The 20,656-nt window shown below is 35.0% G+C and overlaps 1 protein-coding gene across 2 annotated transcripts in view; it reads left to right on the top strand.

Moving 5' to 3' along the window:
* ZC3H15 (zinc finger CCCH-type containing 15) overlaps positions 1-16,219 on the top strand; it is a 22,600-nt gene extending 6,381 nt beyond the window's left edge. Inside the window, exons 2-11 of one of the 2 annotated variants that reach the window (XM_017545061.2) lie at positions 2,968-3,069; positions 7,748-7,859; positions 8,514-8,666; positions 9,438-9,529; positions 10,672-10,854; positions 12,062-12,208; positions 12,352-12,453; positions 13,319-13,363; positions 13,615-13,693; positions 15,400-16,219. In XM_017545061.2, coding sequence (XP_017400550.1) covers positions 2,968-3,069; positions 7,748-7,859; positions 8,514-8,666; positions 9,438-9,529; positions 10,672-10,854; positions 12,062-12,208; positions 12,352-12,453; positions 13,319-13,363; positions 13,615-13,693; positions 15,400-15,590 — 1,206 coding nt within the window. In that variant the 3' untranslated portion in view covers positions 15,591-16,219. Of the gene's footprint in view, positions 1-2,967; positions 3,070-7,747; positions 7,860-8,513; positions 8,667-9,437; positions 9,530-10,671; positions 10,855-12,061; positions 12,209-12,351; positions 12,454-13,318; positions 13,364-13,558; positions 13,694-15,399 lie in introns of both variants that reach the window. The other variant, XM_017545062.2, reaches the window with a different exon arrangement.
* Positions 16,220-20,656: the final 4,437 nt, after the last annotated feature.

Genomic DNA, 20,656 nt, shown 5'->3' with positions numbered 1-20,656 from the left:
CCTTTATCAGAAACTGCCATTGTAACAGTGCTTTATTTTCTTACTGGCCAGGTTCCCTTAGGGGACTTTTTTCTTTCCTAAGTCTTTATCTGGCGGTATCTGCTTTGCTATTTGGCATTATTTATTCATTATTTCTTCTTTACAGTTACATATGAAGCATGGGTTGAACCCCAGTTATTCTCCTCTGGCAGAGCACCTGTAGACACTGTTGTACTTTAATCCTGATCATGTTTTTATCTAGAGTCTCCTCTCCCTCCCTGAGAGCTCACTTTTTGTAAAGGAAAGTATGGCATTTTATACTTAGTTGCAGCACTGTGTTCATCTATATGTATCACATTATCTTGACCATCCATCTTCAAATTGAATTGAGTGTTAAACTTTCTTCTCTGTAGAAACAAGGGAAGCCATCCATAACAGGCTCAGTGCAGAAACATCGAGCTTGTATGTGTTCCTACGTTTTTTCATACACGTAGACTATAGGAAATTCATGTAGAATTTTGTATAATACCATGTTGGGATGTTAAATCATGATACAGGCATTTAAGTAAAAGAAAGCAAAGTTTGGTATATGGATATAGATGTCGCGAATAAAGAGATATTTCCCAATAAGAAATAACCATTTAGAAGCAAAATGTACGTTTTCATTTTGAGACTATTGAAAGATCTTTTACTGATTTTTGAGGTTGCTGTAAACATTATGTCATGTTGGATGTTTTTAAATACTAATTGTCTCAGTACTGTTATTTTCCATTTCCAGCTTGTCCACTTGGTGGTATTTTGTATCATACTTTCTACTCATTACTTTTTCCTTTCCCTTAGAAATAATAGCAAAATAAAGGCTTAGAAATGGCCACTTAATTTGTTTCATGCTAAATGCCACTCAGAGGGTCTCAGATTACTTTGAAAAGACCTTTTTGCCTCTTTTTCCTCTCTGAAACCACTCATAAACAAGAGAATGAAAAAGAAATATGAATTCTAGTTTGAAATAAGGAGACAGCTGTAATCTTGAACCTCAACATATGAAGACTGGCAGTGGATGGATGAGACGATAACTTACTTAGAGCAGAGTGGTTATGCCTGAGTGCTTGCCTAGGAGTGTGCCAGTGAGAAGCAAGGGAATTTCCTCTGCAAAATTCTGAAAAAAACTCAACCGTGGGAAGCACTAGGTAATACAGAAGGCAAGAGGCTGCAAACTAGAAGTTGAAAGTGTTAGGAGTAATTAATATTATCTACTACAATTCAGCCAGGTGACTACCTCTGCAAGAAACAGGAGGTATCTTCTTGGAGATGGGGAGTCACAGGGAATAGGCCTCTGCTTCAGGAACACTAAGCACAGAGGAGGTGGGGTATGAGCCTGAAAATGGAAGCTAGTAAGTCTGTGCAGTAAACGGAGACTCTCTTCTCCTACCTAGTCTTTTCTCCTGTCTACAGTTAGACTTACTGCCCCCCCCCCCCAGCTAAGAGGATCTTTCTTCAGAGAACGGGAAAAGATACAGAAAAAATATTTCAGATATTAGCATTTGATCATTTCTTGTCAGGCTGGACACTCATTCACCTTAGGGAGAAGCTCACTAGTCAAGCCCGCTTTATGAGTTTCTTAGGACTGCTGTAACATGACTACAAACTGGATCACTTAAAACAACAGAAATTTATTATCTCAGAGATCTGGAGACTACTGTCTGAAATTAGTGTCAGCAGGGCCATGCTCCCTCCCTCTGAAGACTGTAGGGAAGAATTGTTCCGTGCATTTTCCTGGTTTCTGGTGGCACCTGGCAGTCCTTGTCATTCTTTGGCTTTTATTAGCAATGTCACTCCAGTCTCTCTGCCTCTGTCTTCACATTTCCTTCTCTTTGTGTCTGTGTGGTCCTTATTAAGGCATCAGTTATTGGATTTAGGGCCTATCTTAATCTAGTATGATGTCACCTTATAGTACAGCTGTGAAGACCTATGTCCAAATAAAGTCAAATTTAAGGTCAGGTGGACTTGAATTTTGTGGGGCATTCCGAAATCCAACTCACTACAGACCACTGCCCCCTCGCCCCCACACACTTGCTCGTACTTGTGCAATGTCCTCTAAACGTTTTTGTACTGCATACTTATTTTTTTTCTTTTTTTAAGATGTTTTTCTCCCCCAACCTCTTACTGCTTACTTACTAAATACAAGTAGATAGCCAAGGATCACCATTAGTGCTTAGCACATAATGAGCATTTCGTAAGTAATACCTGCTGTTATGTTGAATATTACCAAATTATTGTATTAATAATATTCCAGACTTAAAGAAAATGTTGTTTTTTAGTTTAGTTTTAATAATATTCCAGATTTAGAAAATGTTGCATACTTTCAATATTTCTATCTTAGCAATAGCTAGGAATATATACATTTCAGTAGTTTGCTTCCTTTCTTAAATTTGTTTTTGAGAGGATAACATTTATTAAACAAAATCCAGTATCTTCGTCCTCTTATGTAGTAGTCCCAAAAATATGTTCAGTATTGTATAACCCTTCACAATACTCTGAGTAAAAATGGATTATGCTGTAAAGGAAGATTTGGAAGTGCTGCATACTATATCCCCTCTGATAAGGGCTGTAAGATACCTTGTGCTTGAGAATTAAGAATCCTTTTAATCAAGCATTTTTCTAAATTTATTTAACTATAGGATTTCTTATGCCAATATAAGAGCTCTGCACATCCCATAGTACTGATATCCAAAACATGCTCTAGAAAAAACTTTCATAGAATAACAGGTTTAATGATAATAATGTTAAGCATATATTGAATTGTAAAGAATCTGGGTGATGATTTAAAGTTATATATTACCTTGATTTGATGTTTTAGTATTTTACATGTTTTTATATTAGTAAAGAAGGACATGTATCAATAAATAAAAGAATGATTTTTAGATATCATTGGATGAACTATATGTTAACCTAAATTGCTAAGGTATTTCTGTGCTCTCTCTCATTTAGGACAAAACTTTTGGTTTGAAGAATAAGAAAGGAGCAAAGCAGCAGAAGTTTATCAAGGCTGTGACACATCAGGTTAAATTTGGTCAACAAAATCCACGTCAGGTAAGTAATTTAAGTTTCCATAGCTTTTTTTGAATGTAGTATTAATATAGCCTCTGTTTCAGATAAAAATGACTGATATTATTATATAATTGTATTTCAAAACAGAATCCTACTCAAAACCTTTTTGCATCTTGGCCTTCATTACCAGCAGTACCTCTTGGATATTCCTCGAAGCCATTTTGATAGAACTCTCATTTATTCTAATAATGACTGCATGCCATACTTCAGTATAGGTGTATTATAGTCCTCCATTTCACTATTCATAAGTGATCACTTTGTTTCCAGCTTTCTGACACTAAGACCACCTCTAAAAGAAATACAGGTGTTCTTACATGTGTTTGTGCTTTTAGTTCTGTGGCATAAATTTTCTGATAACAGACTCCAGATCAAAGGAAATGGATTTTAATCTAATTTTAATCTTATAAATTTGCCTGATTGCTTTCCATGGAGGCTGTGGTACTTCACATATTCATTTGCAGTACATGAGTAATAGGTACTAAAATTCTTGTTAGTGTTTTCCAATCTGATAAGTATAAAATGATATCTTATTGTTACATTGTATCCCTCACTACTAGAGGGTACCTTTTGTATACTTGTTAGCTGTTTGGGTTTGCACTTCTGACTTGCGTATTGAAATTATTTGCTTTACTTGTTGTCTTCTTGTCAATTTATAAGATACCTTTTGTCTGCATTGCAGATAATTGGTGATATTTCAGTTATATTTTGCCATGTACCAATTTTTCACCTATATGTATACATATAATTTGATATTGCCAGATACATTGCTAGCTTTTTTAAAATATGGCTAAAAGGTCTCACCTGCCACTAAACTCTACATGTTTTTCCTAGATCATTTCTAATTACTTTATTTTTGTAGTCTATAATTTGTCATATAAATTAATTTTATATATCTTAAAGTTCTCTGTTGCCCAGGCTGGAGTACAGTGGTGCAATCTTTGCTCACTGCAACCTCCACCTCCTGGGTTCAAGCCATCCGCCCACCTCATCCTCCTAAGTAGCTAGAACTACAGGTGCATGACACCACATCCAGGTAATTTTGCATTTTTTGTAGAGACAGGGTTTGGCCATGTCACCCAGGCTGACCTTGCAGCCCACCACCTTGGGCTCCCAAAGTGCTGGGATTATAGGGGTGAGCCACCATGCCCAGACTAAGTTTGTTTTCTTTTAAATGATTAGCTGCTTCCAGCAGCATTGTTTATCCAACTGAAGTACCACTATTGACCAACAGTCATAGTCATACATTGTTTAGTGATGTGGATACAATCTGAGAAATGTGTTCTTAGGCAATTTAGTCATTGTGCAAATGTCATAGAGTACTTACACAAATCTAGAGATTACAGCCTACTATATACTTAGCCTATATAGTATAACTGGTTGCTCCAAGGCATGTTACTGTACTGAATACTGTAGGCAGCTGTAACACATTAGTAATGATTCACGTATCTGAACATAGAAAAGACAGTAAAAATATGGTGTTATAATATTATGGGATTATTGTCATATGTGGTCCGTTATTGACCTTAATGTCACAATGCTGCGCTTGACTGTATATTAAAGTCTCAAATAAGGGAAGTCTTTTCCCCAAAATGGTATGCCTTTTCTATTTTTTCTGGTTGTTCTTAGGCATTTATTCTTTCATATGAATTTTTAAATGAGTTTATCCATTGGCAACTCATTTAAAAAAAAAAAAAAAATGTAGCCCCTTTTTCTTCAGGTTCTTTGGACCTCTCACTTCTAAAGATTTCATAGACATAGATCTTTATTTTGTAAAGTACCTTTTCCACACCATTTCTATCTGCTTTTCATTAACTTCTGGAAACACATTTTTGTGATGTAGGAAAAAAGAAAGAATTTCTCATGTGTTTACAGTTTTTTTTGTAATTTGCTAATGAGTATCTGTGAGATAAATTTCTCTTGCTCATGCTGTCTGCAAATCAGTGATTCAACACTTTCCTTTCACACCCATTTCCCCAGCTTGATTCTATAATCTAAAACTATTGCTTTTCCAAACTGCTAACTTAGTAGCATAGTTTAGTTTAGTAAAAATTAATGTTTAGACCTTGCAGTCAGATAGACTTGGGTGTGAATCTCCCTATCTTTTTTGTTACATGATCCTTAAATAGCAGCCCTGGTCTTTATCTGTATGTGGAAGTGCAGTTATTCCTTGTGTTATTCTGGTGGTTAAATAAGAAAATAATGTAAATCTTCTGATGAATGTAGATACTAATATGTAAGAAGACTTGACTTTCTTCATTTAGCCCCTTTTCTAATCCTGTTTTCTCTTCCCCAACTTTTTCTTCTAGTGGGAAGTGTTTTGAGTGATTATTTCAGATTTCATAAACCTGGGAAGTTATGAAATTTGTGTGCTGGCAGTTAGATTTGATAGTATATTTAATATTATATTTTTCACACTTGCTTGAATAACTGGACATTTCTCTGTGAACATGGGGTACCTACCCATCATATATAACATCGCAAATGAGCAGTATTGTTGCTTTTAGAGCTGGGCAGGAGGTATCCTTCTCTAGGTCCTATGATATGTGTGTCTTCTCCAGATCATTCTTTCCCTCAGGTAAGGAGTCACTCAAGCCAAGGCGATGTGCCCACCCAGATTTTGCAACATCTCTTCCTACAGTAGTCTGACCCTCTTTTATCTGCCTGTAAAGGTGTGTCCCTATCCATACCATTTCCTTTCTTCCTGCCCTTTTGCCTCCCCCTACACCCAAAGTGGAATGAAAGGAGGAGGGAAGAGGAGAAAGAAGAGCCAGGGACTGACTCTTGTGTTACTGGCATGCTTCAATGTGGAACTCCATAGAGTCTGAGCATTTAAAATTTGAACCTGTCCTTCCAGGTCAAAAGGTATATTTGTCAAGTAGGATAACAGACAATATTTTATTCCTGAGCTTGATTTCTAATTTTACGTATTAAGATAAATGGCTTGTAGCCTTCCATTTTATTCTTACTCTAGGCCCCACAAATGTTTGGGATGGGCCTGATAAGCAAAGGATGCTTCTATTAAAAATAAAATGACTTCAATTTTTTCTTTCAAAACATTTTTTCTGTTTAAACACATCTACATATAGGGTCATGTTCAGGATTTGGTATGTCTTTGACCTAATTATGGCATCTGGCCATTTCTTTCCTTAAATTTCCTTTTTCTTGAACACATTTTGTCCTGGTTTTCTACCTGCTTCTTTGATGTTTCTAATTCTTTTTATTGGGATTTTTAGGTTCTTTTGTCCCATTTTATATGGATTTTCTTCAAGGAAGTGTCCTTTGCTCTTGCCACTTTTTTATGCTGTCCTTGAGTAATATATAGCCAACATTTTAATCATTATCTGTAAGCTGCTATTTGTAAAGTCGTTATCTCTAAGCATACCCTCTCTAATTTCAGTGGAATCAATATCCATGTCCATCTACCTTCAAAAGAGCTCCACCGAGATGCTCTGGGTGCATCTTTTACTCTGTCTAAAACTAAGCTCGTCTTCACCTCTTACCCTGAAACCTGTTCCTCCTGTATTCCCTGTCTTGTTTAACAGCACTAACCATATACATGATAATCCTAGATTCCTCCCCCTTTATACTTCATTTTCATAGTCCTATCAGCTTTGTCTCCTAAAGATAGCTCTCTGTGTCTCCTTTTCTCCATTCTCGTCACTAATACTCATTTTAAGCTCTTGCGTTTCATTGTGTACAGCAGTTAAAACAGCCTCTTGCCTTTATTCTTGGATTCCAAATCCATCCTCCACAAATCTTGTCGTCTTGATCTTTTATAAAATGTGACCTGATCTCGTTACTTTAAACAGTTAAGTGGAACTCTGTTCAATCTACTGATACAATCTAAGCATCTCATTGACGTTTCTCATACTTTGTACCTCTAATCCCTGTAACTTTACATTGGCTGGCTCTTTGTGTATTTCTTTACCTGCCCATCAAGAAAAATGCATCCATAAGGTTATTGGCTCGATTTAATTTTCTTAGGTATCTGGGCATTCTTTGTTCCCAGAGCACTATATATTATATTATGGTTAGAGTCTGAGCTTCTTTAAATAAGCATCTTTGTCTTTTCATTGTATTCCCTGTCATCTAACATAGGACCTGACATATAATGTTTGGATGAATCCTCTAATCATATTAGGTATGTAAATCGTGTGCCTGGATTATGTTATATGCCATGTTTTATTTTGAATTGTTTTGTTTAATCTCCTACATTGACCTAACCCAGTGTTTTTCCACAAGGGCACTATATAGGTTTTTGGGGTGGTCTAATTCATTATCATGTGGGACGGTACATTTCAGGATGTGTGCTTCTCTGATCTTCAAAAAGAACCTGTACATTTTTGGGTAGTGGGTTGTTTTCACAGAAGAATATTGCAGGTGAAAACAATAGCTAAAAATGCTGGGCATGTAGTAAATGCTTAATAAATGCTTGTTGCTGTAAGCTTTTGCTTTTAACTAGGCATGGTACCATCATTACAATTTCGTTTAATATTTTAACTACAACATTTAATAGACACTGTAAGGCCATTGTAACACTGATATTAAAAGGTAAAGACTATAAATATGCAAGTATCTTTGTTATGTTAATGCTTACTGTGTAGTAAAAACAATTTTTGTAAACAATCAAATTTACATTTTAAACCTGGGAATATTATAGGTAGCACAGAGTGAAGCTGAAAAGAAATTGAAGAAGGATGACAAGAAGAAAGAATTGCAGGAGCTAAATGAACTGTTCAAACCTGTAGTTGCTGCTCAAAAAATAAGTAAAGGTAAACTTTAAATTTCAGAAGTGTTATTTTTATCAGATGTAGCTTATTCTAAAAACTCTATTTATTTTGATGTTTATTTTCTTAAGATAATAAGCCAGGTGTGTCTGCAATGAAAATAGTACTCCCTTCATCAAAATTACGTATGTCAATGGCTTGCTTATGGTTTCTCTCTATGTTCACATCGGTGTCATTGTACAGCTAAATTGCAGCCATACACCCCACACATAAGGCAAAATTAGTAATTTAACAGACTGCTAATTGATTTGTAACATTCAGTAGCCAAGGCAAAGCCGTAGTTGAATAAATTTTATGTTCCAAGTTTCTGGCACTTTTCTGCCATGTATGTTTGTTTCTTTTTTGCTTCTTGCCCTATTGACACCAACTAGACAAAGCCTGTGAAATATCCTAGGTTCTTGTTTGTTTTTCCACCCTCTGCTACCTTTTTTAGTAAGAATAAAAGAGGAAAACTGGACATAAAATGCTACAGAAAGAACTTGAAAGAAATGCCTTACCAGTCACCCATAAGTGCCGTTTTCCTCTCACATCAGTGAATGGAAAATAACAAGTTAACCAAAATTAATCCTATTTCAGGTAGAAGCTATACTTTACAATCTGGCAGATTGTAATACAAATACCATATGCCATTTGACATAGGTGCGGATCCCAAGTCTGTGGTATGTGCATTCTTCAAGCAAGGACAGTGTACTAAAGGAGATAAGTGTAAGTTCTCTCATGACTTGACTCTGGAGAGAAAATGTGAAAAGCGAAGTGTTTACATTGATGCAAGAGATGAAGAACTTGAAAAAGGTAATGTTTTTAAAAACATCCTCTTAAAAATAAATGTATAATACTTTTGGCTTCTAATAAGATATTTATGAATTGGAAGAACCTTTCAATATTAATAGACTATATGAAGAATAATTAATTTGGTTTATTATTTTTTATAAAATATGAACATTACCACAATATGCCCTTTAAGTAAATGAAGATGCTTTAAAAAACAGTGATTTATTTTGGATTTGTCTGTCACCCTTTCCTTCAGTACTACCTTCTCATTTGTCCAAAGTACTTAGGAAGCTTTGGTGAATAATCTTAAAACTATTTATTTCTGCCTTTGGTGTTTTAAGACAAACGTGAGGCCAGGAGAAGTGACTAATGCCTGTAATCCCAGCACTTTGGGAGGACAAGGCAGGAAGAATCACTTGAGCCCAAGAGTTCAAGACCAGCATAGGCAGCATAGTGAGACCCCATATCTACAACAACAACAAAATAGAAAAATTAGCCAGGCATGGTGGTGCATACCTGTAGTCCCAGCTGCTTGGGAGGCTGAGGCAGGAGGATTGATTGAGCTCAATCAGTCAACGGTAATTGACGGTGGTCAAGGCTGCAGTAAGTCTTGATCATGCCATCACACTCCAGCCTGAGCAACAGAGTGAGACCCTGTTTCAATAAAAGGAAAAGAAAAAGAAATATGTGTTAGGCCATGAGTCTTATAACACAGCATTCATGTCTAAGGAGATATGTGTTGTGGGAGCAGTAGGTAAAATTACAGTATTTAATCTTCATTTCTTTATTTAGATACTATGGATAATTGGGATGAGAAAAAGCTGGAAGAAGTAGTGAACAAGAAGCACGGTGAGGCGGAAAAGAAAAAACCAAAAACTCAAATAGTATGTCCTTTTCTTGAATTGAGATGCTGTGATATTTAGCATTAGGGAGAATTATGTAGCAAGGTATTTGCTGCTATTTTCTATTAGATTATTTTCTAAGTTACTAGAAAATTTGATTTCATCAAGCTAAGGTACATTGAGCTTTATTTTTGGAATTTACAAATTAGATTTTATAAAATTACATTCTTGTTCAGGAATAGCTGAACAAGAGTAAAACTATGATACTGAAGTCCTTTCAATGCCATTTTCCGAAGTGAACTTTCTCAAATATGGATAAACACAATTATATATTCAGATTAAAATCTCTGTTTTTTTTTTTTTGTATAGAGGGTGACCTGTTAAACAAGCACACTTAATAATTTATTTAGTTTTAAAAGGGAGAAATTTTTTTATAAGGTTTAAAATATTATGACATATGAATTCCAGAATGAATTTTTGGTATGTAGTGGCTCTAGTATTCCAGAAAATTTACCTTTAAAAATTGGTTCCTTGTTTCTCAGACTCTGCATTTATATCCATATATTTATTTATAGTTCAGTTACAGTGAATATTCTTGCTGTGCTAGAAAAATTTTGAATGCTAGTTTCATACACATCTGTTATATTTGTTGGGGGGAGGTGGATACTGTTTATTAATTTCTCTTATTTGCAAAACTTATTACTTGAGGCTTAAATGCAATTATGCCTCCCATCCATGTTGTGAAGGGTCACTCTCTTTTGTGTTCCTTTTGTACCTTGCTCCTGTATACTGCATGTGATTAGTTTTATTTAGGAAAGATGAAACCAAAGAAAATCATTGATTTTATTTTTTTATAGCCAATTGTATGTTCTGATTTGTGGAGTATATTTATAAAGGGTAACCGAAACAAGTCATTTTTGTATGATTCAGAGTTTAGAAAACTTTGTATAGATTCCCTTTTAAGGGAATTTGCCATTGTTTTAAGTATTTTAAGATAAACTTCTGTTGCAGTTCTACACAGAATAGAGGATAGACAGAGCACCCTTACTTGCAGAAATGAACAGAATGTACTTGTGTAATAGAACATACTTGTGAAGAGAATGTACTTGATCCATATACTTAAGCATTTACCTTGGAAATGGCCTACAATGAGCCACCGCTTGTGAATAATATTGTCTCTATAGGTGTGCAAGCATTTCCTTGAAGCTATTGAAAACAACAAGTATGGCTGGTTTTGGGTATGCCCTGGCGGCGGTGATATTTGCATGTATCGTCATGCTCTTCCTCCTGGATTTGTGTTGAAAAAAGATAAAAAGAAAGAAGAGAAAGAAGATGAAATTTCATTAGAAGATCTAATTGAAAGAGAGGTATCCTTTTCCTACCAGAAAAACAAAGCAGTATTTCTTGTGAAATTCTAATACTTACCACTTGGGGGCAATAGCCTGTTATGAAAGGAAAAAAAATACTGTGATCTATTCTCAAAGTTGCCCTACTTTAATTATTCTTGTATGTCTAAAATGTAAACCTTACATTAGCCAATCACGACATTAATTTTAGGATTGTGAAACAGTTTTTTAAGTACTAGCTATTGGCTTATCAAATTGTTTCTGTAAGATCAAGTTAGCAAAAATGCTTAGTTCTCAGATTGCATTTTTGTAGTTTTAGATTTCTAACCCTGATATTTTTTGGTTTTCACTGGTAGTCATTAGCATATGTATGAAAGAAGACACTCTAGTTTTTTAATTATATGTTTTATCATCAGCTCTGGACTCAAACACTCACTCTGCTTATAGAAGGGAATGAGGCTGAAGCAAATATTCAGCTACTCGTCTTTGGCTCAGTACAGAACAGTTTTAGTCTATGCAAATTTTTAGATTATTCAAAATATTAGATTTAGGGTTGCATATTACAAACTATATCCATTTTGCCTTAAATAGACATATTGTTTAGTGTCTCACTCAGGGTATAACATAGTATATTAGAAAATGTAGAGTTCAGAGTCAGGTATATTTAAAATGGTTTGTATACTGGTTCTGTGACATGTTAACTATTCATCTTTGGTCAATTCTCCCATTACCCTTTGTTCACTTACTTGTGGGGATCAGTGCATTAGCACGTATAAAGTGTTTAATACCTGGCAGGTGTTGAGCTGTTCTGTATATTTATTATTTGATTATTGGCCCTAAAGGGCAGGTGGGGTTTTTTCGTTTAGTTCTGTTTTTCATTGCCTTGGGAACACAAACGAAACTTGGATATTGTTATGGTGCTTTTTATAATACATTTATTATTTTCAGCAGTTGATTCATGTTAAAACAATTTCTTATGACAAGTTTTACTCACCTTCAATGTTTAGAAGAAATCTAGGTCAGAAGAATATATTCTTAGTGTTTGTATCTCTGGATACTCATTTTACTCATTGCCATGCAAAGTAAAAAAAAAAAAAAATAGTTTATTCAAATTTAATATTTTTAGGATAGTCATAGGTAAGGAATTAATCACATTAAGAGAAAACTGCTGTGAAGCATTATTTGAGGTGACTTCTGTAGAAAAAAAATTAACTCTTTATTGTTGCAGCGTTCTGCCCTAGGTCCAAATGTTACCAAAATCACTCTAGAATCTTTTCTTGCATGGAAGAAAAGGAAAAGACAAGAAAAGATTGATAAACTTGAACAAGACATGGAAAGAAGGAAAGCTGACTTCAAAGCAGGGAAAGCACTAGTGGTATGTCTCAGACTCACCCAAACTGATTTCTTTATTCTTCCATTTTTAATTTCTGTGTTATGTAAGATTTTGTCCTTATTTCATCAGTAACAAGGAGTGTTTAGATTTTTGTCCTGAGTTTATATATTTGTGTTTCTGAATAGATCAGTGGTCGTGAAGTGTTTGAATTTCGTCCTGAACTGGTCAATGATGATGATGAGGAAGCAGATGATACCCACTACACCCAGGGAACAGGTGGTGATGAGGTAAGAGGAAGCTTTATGCCTTATCTCCTTATGTTAATTGAAAGAAACAATAGAGAATACCGCAACATGGTTAAGAGCCACCAACGTTAGAGCCACAGTGCCTGGGTTCACATCCTTATGTCAACTGTGGGAAATTACTTAACTCTAGGCCTCCATCCTCATCTGTAATATGGATGTAATGATAATCTCTAAATCATAGGGAGTTTACGAGAATTAAGTGAGTTCATGGATTAGTAGTTCTTTATAGAACTTAGCACAGTGCCTAATATGTGGTTGAGTGCTATATGTATTACCTGTAAAAAGTATGTTTTATCCACCCTTTAAAAGAAAAAGAGTTCTTTTTGTTTAATATTTTATGCTTAAAAAAAAGTTATGGGACAAGTGCACTAATTTAAAAATACAAACTGGGGAGCATGAGAATAGCACAGTCATTTACTTGTTGACAGATTCAGTAATAACAGATAAAATTCATTTTTTGTGTAGTCATAAAATTCTGGCCTCTCAGTTGAAAGAAAAAAATCATTCTATGTAAAAATGTAATGGCAGAGGAAGAAGTTTCACATACCACCTTGCTATTTTTAAAAGAAGTTTAGAAAAAAAAAATTAGCAATAGATATTTTGTTTTTTATAGAGATGAAGTCTGGCTTTGTTGCCCAGGCTGGTCTCAAACTCCTGAGCTCAGGTAACCCTCTGTCTCGGCCTCCCAAAGTGCTGGGGTTACAGGTGTGAGCCTCCACTCCTGGCCAGTAATTGGTCTTTTGTTTTCACTTGGATCAGTGATAATTTTGGCACATTAACATAAATGTCAAGAGTAAAATAAAACTGTTCTTATTTGTAACACTTTCTTTTCTTTATGTTGTTAAAGGTTGATGATTCAGTGAGCATAAATGACATAGATTTAAGCCAGTACATCCCAAGNCATGGAAGAAAAGGAAAAGACAAGAAAAGATTGATAAACTTGAACAAGACATGGAAAGAAGGAAAGCTGACTTCAAAGCAGGGAAAGCACTAGTGATCAGTGGTCGTGAAGTGTTTGAATTTCATCCTGAACTGGTCAGTGATGATGATGAGGAAGCAAATGATACCCACTACACCCAGGGAACAGGTGGTGATGAGGTTGATGATTCAGTGAGCATAAATGACATAGATTTAAGCCAGTACATCCCAAGAGATGTAGATGAAACAGGTATTACTGTAGCCAGTCTTGAAAGATTCAGCACATACACTTCCGATAAAGATGGTAAGTATGCTAACTTTGTCTAATTTTAAGAACTAGGAAGCTGTCTAAATGGCAAACTTAGATGTGTGCAGGTACCAGACTGGTAACATAAATGTGTGGTTTGACCATCTATAAAAGCAATAATAAAGAGTGAAGCCTGAAGACCTGAGCAGCTGGGTGGATATGAAAATCATTAACAGAAACTAGAAGGAGACAAAAATGAACTTGGAGTTAAAGCCAGTGAGTTTACTTTGGGACCTCATGCGTTTGAGATTTTTTCATTATCCAAAGTGGCACTGTCTAGGATATTGTATAGACATGAACACCCTGCACAAAATATCAGTGTTTTAAGGTAGGTAAGAGAAGGAATGCTTAGAAAAGACATTGAGAAGGTCAGAGAAAAATTAAGAAACAAGTTTCCAAAGAAGCAAGTAGGGTGAAAAAGAATATAAATAAGTTACTAATTGTAATTGGTTATAGGAATAGAGTGCCAGTTTCATTAAGACTACAGTAACAGAAGAAAAATGAGTACAGTCCTCTCTCTCTCTTAATGTTTAGAGGGAAGACATGGTCATGGGAAGGGCTTTTTAGGATATGGAAAACCTAAATGTATCTGTAGGTCAGAGGAAGAGGATCTGGTAAGTATGTATCTGTAGGTGAAAGAAAGAGGATCTGGTAAGGAGGAAAAGTTGAAGATAAAAGGAAATTAGTTATGGAAGCAAGACGTGAAAGTAAATGAGTTAGGTGTGAGAATGGAGGGAAGGCTGACTAGGATTGTTGGTATAATTTATGTCTAATTGTGCCTTGAGTTAGGTGCTTGAAGAAAGGGGTGAAAGTTTGGCATCCTTGCTATGGGAGAAAAAGGCAGAATAAATACCAGTTAAGGCAAAAGCTGAGACAGAAAAGGCTGAACCTTATTTTTACAATAAAAGTACACAAGCTATAACTTGAAAAACCAGCTTGCCCTCCCAAGATCTGAGACTGTTATCAAAGCATTGTCTTGCTAGTATTTAGATTGACTTGCTTTTTATAGAAGTGGGCTTTGTTGACAATAGGCACAACTGCAAATACTTTAGAGATTATAAAATTCCCAAGACTTTGTCATCAGAGATGTTTGAAATAGCTGAAATCTAAATTAGGCTGTTTAAAAATGTCTTTGTGTAAATGTTAATGGCACGAAACAAAAAAGGCAGCATTTTTGTTTTCTCAGTCATTTTAATCTATAAGGAAAAGTAGCTGTATACGACTGACTAGGTTTTGGGGTTTTTTTTTTTAACCATTCGATTACATGATGAAGATTTTCTGCTGTCACAATCACAGCATTACAACACCATGATTTAAATACTATTTTCAAAACCAAAAGCCAAGTAGCTGCTTATATTACAAACATTTTTTGGTTTCCATAACCATTTATTCAGATAAAATACTGTATGGAAATTGACTGACTAAAATCTAATTGCTCGGTCATGTAGGGAACACAGAGTTGTAGAAGAAACAACTAAGCAGTCAAATGTCTACAGTGAAAAACAGTATTTTATAGTAAGTATAGATAATTGGTACAAATAAGCTCAGAAAAGAATGATCAGTTCTTGCTGGAGTAATTCTAGGGAAGGCTTTCATGGAGAAAAGGAAAAGAGGAAGTGTAATATCAGTCTGTGTTGTCTATTGCTAATGTAAGATGGTGTTTTCTGCTTCTACGCCTTACTGGTTCCAATTTTTATTTTTAGAAAACAAATTAAGTGAAGCTTCTGGAGGTAGGGCTGAAAATGGTGAAAGAAGTGACTTGGAAGAGGACAACGAAAGAGAGGGACCAGAAAATGGAGCTATTGATGCTGTTCCTGTTGATGAAAATCTTTTCACTGGAGAGGATTTGGATGAACTAGAAGAAGAATTAAATACACTTGATTTAGAAGAATGACACCAAACAAGTCGATGAAAAAATTAAGTCAGCTCAGCATGAGTTGAAATTGACTACATTAATTTTTTCCACCTAGAATCAACAGGATGTTTATTTCCCATGCTGATTCTGGAGGACTTACCCTCCTACAAAAAAGGAATATTGTTCCTATGTCTTCTCTTCTGACTTTGGCTTCATCTCATAGTAAGTTCAGACTAGTTCATGATAAATTGAAAATATAATGGTCATTGCAGAAAATGATTGATTGTTGTAACTATCCACCCAAGTAAGAAGTGTATCTGCTTTTCAATCTTTTGGTTTTCATTTGGGCATGTGCTATTACCAGAAACAACAAACTTACATTTAAAATACCCTTCATTTGACAGAGTTTTTAATGAGTGATTTAATTTCCTTTGTATTTGTATGTTTAGAAAACTGCCTAAAATGTGAGCACTGTACTTCATAAAGGAAACTGCATATGCAGATTCAGTATTGTATATCTTTGGACAATTAGATGGACATTTAAAATGGAACTTCTTTTATCTGACAGGATCAGCTACAATGCCCTGTGTTAAACTGTTTAAAAGTTTTCCCTTTTCTTTTTTGCCAATAAAGTTGTAAATAAAGACTATCACACATTAAAATCCAAATATGGGCCTTCTTTTTTCTATGAAAAATTTAACATTTCTAGCTTGATATTAACTAAATATCTGTTATAGTGTCACATAAGGCATGTTTTCTTAATACTTATTACAGAACCATCTAGAGTACTGACAGTACTACTATGAATTTAATAACACAAATACCAAGCTTCCAAAAAGAGACTGTAGGTGATGTTAAAAAAAAAAAAGAGTAAAAGAGTAACTTCTGAATTGATATATCATCAACTGAATTAAATATCACCTACAGTTGAATCAAGTACTGGTTAAGAACGTTGTTGAGATCCATGGTGATAAAGTAGTACGTACTAATATAAGTGTAAACAAATTCACCAAAAAACTTTGGGCTGAGGGTTTTTGGCATTAAGATCCCCTGAGAAATTAGGGTGATAATACATTTAAAATAAACACAATTTGCTAATGATACCTGTTTTACCATTAAGTTATGTATTTTCAAATAATATAATGCTGCTTTTGTTATTTGCAAACAAATGGATTTTAAGGCAACTAAGATAACAGCACTAAAATGTCAGGTGAGCTGGGCCCTAATCTCATTTCTGCCTCAGATAAATGATTTTTAAATCTCTGAACCTTAGTTTCTTTATTTGCATGTTAAAGTTAAGACTCAATGATCTGGCTGGGCAAGGTTGATCATACCTGTAATCCCGCCACTTTGGGAGGCCGAGGCAGGCGGTTCAGTTGAGATCAAAGACCAGCCTGGCCAGCATGGCAAAACCCCATCTCTGCTAAAAATACAAAAATTATCCAAGCATGGTGGTGTATGTCTGTAATCCCAGCTACTCAAGAGGCTAAGACAAGGGAATCGCCTGAACCCTGGAGATGGAGGTTGAAGTGAGCCAAGATGGTGCCTAAGAAATTCATGATCGCCAATCTTGTCAAATGATAACACAGAAGTTTATAAAGAAGTTGATTTCCTAGTTGTTTAGTACTAGTACTATATAACTGACAGTTTTTAAATATAGAACATCAGAAGCCAAGTTTATTTCCTAGCTACAAGGAAAGTGTACTTAAATACTTTATATATAAAAAAAGCTTGAGTTTTAAAGTTTATGTTCATGAAAGATTTGTTCCATTCTTTTTGTGAAAGAGTTTAAATGGTACTTGCTGCATTATTTAATAATGAAAAATTTTCAAAATAAAGACCTTAAACCTTTTTTTTCTATTTTGAAGTCATCTAAAACATTTTCTAAGAATTTATCTTATACATAAAAGCTAGAATCCATTTACTTAAGACCAAGCTTGCCCAAGCCACAGCCTCCATGCCACATACCACCCAGAATGGCTTTGAATGCAGTCCTACATGAATTTTTAAACTTAATACATTATGAGATATTTTTTGCAATATATATATATATATATATATATATATGATTGCATTTTAGGTTCTGGGGTACATAGAAAGAACATGCAGGATTGTCGCATAGGTACCTACATGGCAATGTGGTTTGCTGCCTCCATCCCCATCACCTATATCTGGCATTTCTCCCCATGTTATCCCTCCCTAACTCCCTACCCCACACTGTTCCTCCCATCTGTTGTCTCCAGATTTTTTAATGATCGCCATTCTAACTGGCATGAGATATAGTTTTGATTTGCATTTCTCTTCTCTAATGACCAGTGATGATGAGCATTTTTTCATATGTTTATTGGCCTCTTATATGTCTTCATTTGAGAAGTGTCTGTTCATATCCTTTGCCCACTTTTGAATGGGTTTTTTTCTTGTAAATCTGTTTTAGTTCTTCGTAGATTTTGGATATAAGTCCTTTGTCAGATGGGTAGATTGCAAAAATTTTTGCCCATTCTGTTGGTTGCCAGTTCACTGTAATGATTGTTTCTTTTGCTGTGTAGAAGCTCTGGAGTTTAATTAGATCCCATTTGTCTATTTTGGCTTTTGTTACCAATGCTTTTGGTGTTTTAGTCATACAGTCCTTGCCTATCTATCTAGTGGTAGTGTATTTTATGTGTGGCCCAAAACAGTTCTTCCACTATGGCTCAGGGAAGCCTAAAGATTGGACACCCTTGCTTTCCACCCTAAGTTTAGGGACTTTTTTTTAAAAAGCTGTACATAAAGTAGGACCATATAAACGAAAGGATGCCAGAAGATTCTAGGTGTGTTTAAAACATTACTATCTCACAGCAAATACTGTGATCTAAAAAGTCAAGGTGTTTTTTAGTAAGTGTATTGATATAAAGGAAAATGGTTCAATGTGGAGGTAATTTTTTATACCTAAAAGTCTTTATTAGGTGACCTCCCTCAATCTTGACCTGAAATTTCTTCCATTGTTAAGACAATACGTGTGCAGAGAAATCAAAAACATTTTAATCTGAGAGAATCAAAGTGTAAAATTAACTCTTCTTCTAAAATTATAGTACATTTCAGAGGTTTTTAGAAATAATTTTTGTATTGTGAGTATAGTTACTCAGTGTTGGTACAGTTAATCTGAAATTGACTCTACTTTTTCAAAGCCATTTATATATAACATTAATTTTAAATAATTTTTCTTCCTAATTGTTCTTTTTTATAATTTCCACTATTATCATAGGTTATCTGTGTGATCTAATTTCAGTTATAAAAAGTTTGTGGTTTAGAAATTCTGAAACTTAGAATGAAATTTTCCACAGGAGAGGAACTATAGCTTTGCACTTCCTTAAATTCTGTAAAATGAGATTTTTCCCAAACGTAAGAACATTTTCACCTTTGTGTGTGTGTGTGTATGTGTGTGTGTGTGCATGTGTGTGTGTGTGTGTGTGTGTGTGTATATATATGTATGTGATTTCATTAGCCTATTCTCTTTCCTATACTCAAAAACTATTACCGCCTATAGTGATCCCATGTTTGCCAGAATCTTTCTAATTTAAAATACAGCCATGCGCCACATAACAGAGTTTCAGTTGCTTCCGGACTACAAATACAAAGGGGTCCCATAAGATTATAGTACCTGCGTTTTTTTAAACGGAATCTTGCTCTGTCACCTAGGCTGGAGTGCAGTGGCTCAATCTCGGTTCGCTGCAACCTCTGCCTCCCTGGTTCAGGTGATTCTCCTGCCTCAACCTCCTGAGTAGGTGGGATTACAGGCATGTGCCACCACGCCCGGCTAATTTTTTATTTTATTTTTTTTTTTAGTAGAGGCAGGTTTTTACCATGTTGGCCAGGTTGGTCTCCAACTCCTGATCTCATGATCCTTCCACCTCTGCCTCCCAAAGAGCTAGGATTACAGGCATGAGCCACTGCGCCCGGCCAAGACCTGTATTTTTGCTACCTTTCTGTGTTTAGATACACAAATACTTCCATTGTGTTATAATTGCCTACAGTATTCAGTACAGTAACATGCTGTATGGGTTTGTAGCCTAGGAACAATAGGTTATTTCACATAGCCTAGGTGTGCAGTAGGTGTGGTGGATGGTAGGCTGTACCGTCTAGGTTTATGTAACCATGATGTTCACACAACTGAAATCACCTAATGATGTGTTTCTCAGAACGTATTCTTTAGTTAAGCAGTGCACGACTGAAGTTACATTGTGAATTTTACTTCATCTGCACAGAAGATTTATCAGATGCTGTAAGCCCATCATACATGGACTAATATAAATTGTATAATTGTACAATATATTTTTAGTATGTGTATTATTCAACGCTGACCATTAAGTGATTTAAAATGTGGTAGTAATGAGACTACAGGATCAGATCATTAAGAAGGCATCACATCAGGTTTTAACACACAAAGTAGACAAAGGGGACGATGACATTCATACAGATAGTTAATGGTATTATTATATGAGTTATCTTGTTCTGGGTAGTTAACTTTGTACAAAGAACTTTCAGAATCACAGACGAGATTTCTCCCTATGTTAAGTATAAGACTAAGTTGCTGATATATATATATATACACACACACACACATACATACACATATATACACACACATACACTATTATTATGTCATTGCTTCTAGGTACTTAGCACACCATTCATATCATATGAACTCAGATATATGTTATAATAAATTAGTTTCAAGGAATACCAGATGAGAGGATAGACTACCAAAGTCTTGTGTTTTGGATTTTTGTCTCTCCTTTTTTTTATAAGCATATATCTTACTGATGGGTGTTTTCTGAGAATGAAGATAACACTTTACTTTTCAATTAGTAGAAATTACTAGAAGCTGAACTCTAACTAGAATTTGACAACGTCTGCAAAATTTTGTGTCTTGAAAAACAGACCCAAATGAAATAATAGCACAGAATGTATTTTCACATTTTTTCCTTTGAATGTTGTATTTTTTTAATTGTTGATTACTCTTTGTTAATGTCAAAAGAAGAGAAAAGGAGGTTAGTTTTCATTCATTTCATGTATATTTTGTGCCTTGCTACACGTACAGCACTTGTATTGGGCACTAGAGATAGTAT

This window comes from Cebus imitator, unplaced genomic scaffold (assembly GCF_001604975.1).
Source record: "Cebus imitator isolate Cc_AM_T3 unplaced genomic scaffold, Cebus_imitator-1.0 Scaffold176, whole genome shotgun sequence".
NCBI classification, from domain to species: domain Eukaryota; kingdom Metazoa; phylum Chordata; class Mammalia; order Primates; family Cebidae; genus Cebus; species Cebus imitator.
The sequence above is the reverse complement of the archived record's forward strand: the minus strand, read 5'-3'. Positions and strand labels throughout refer to the sequence as shown.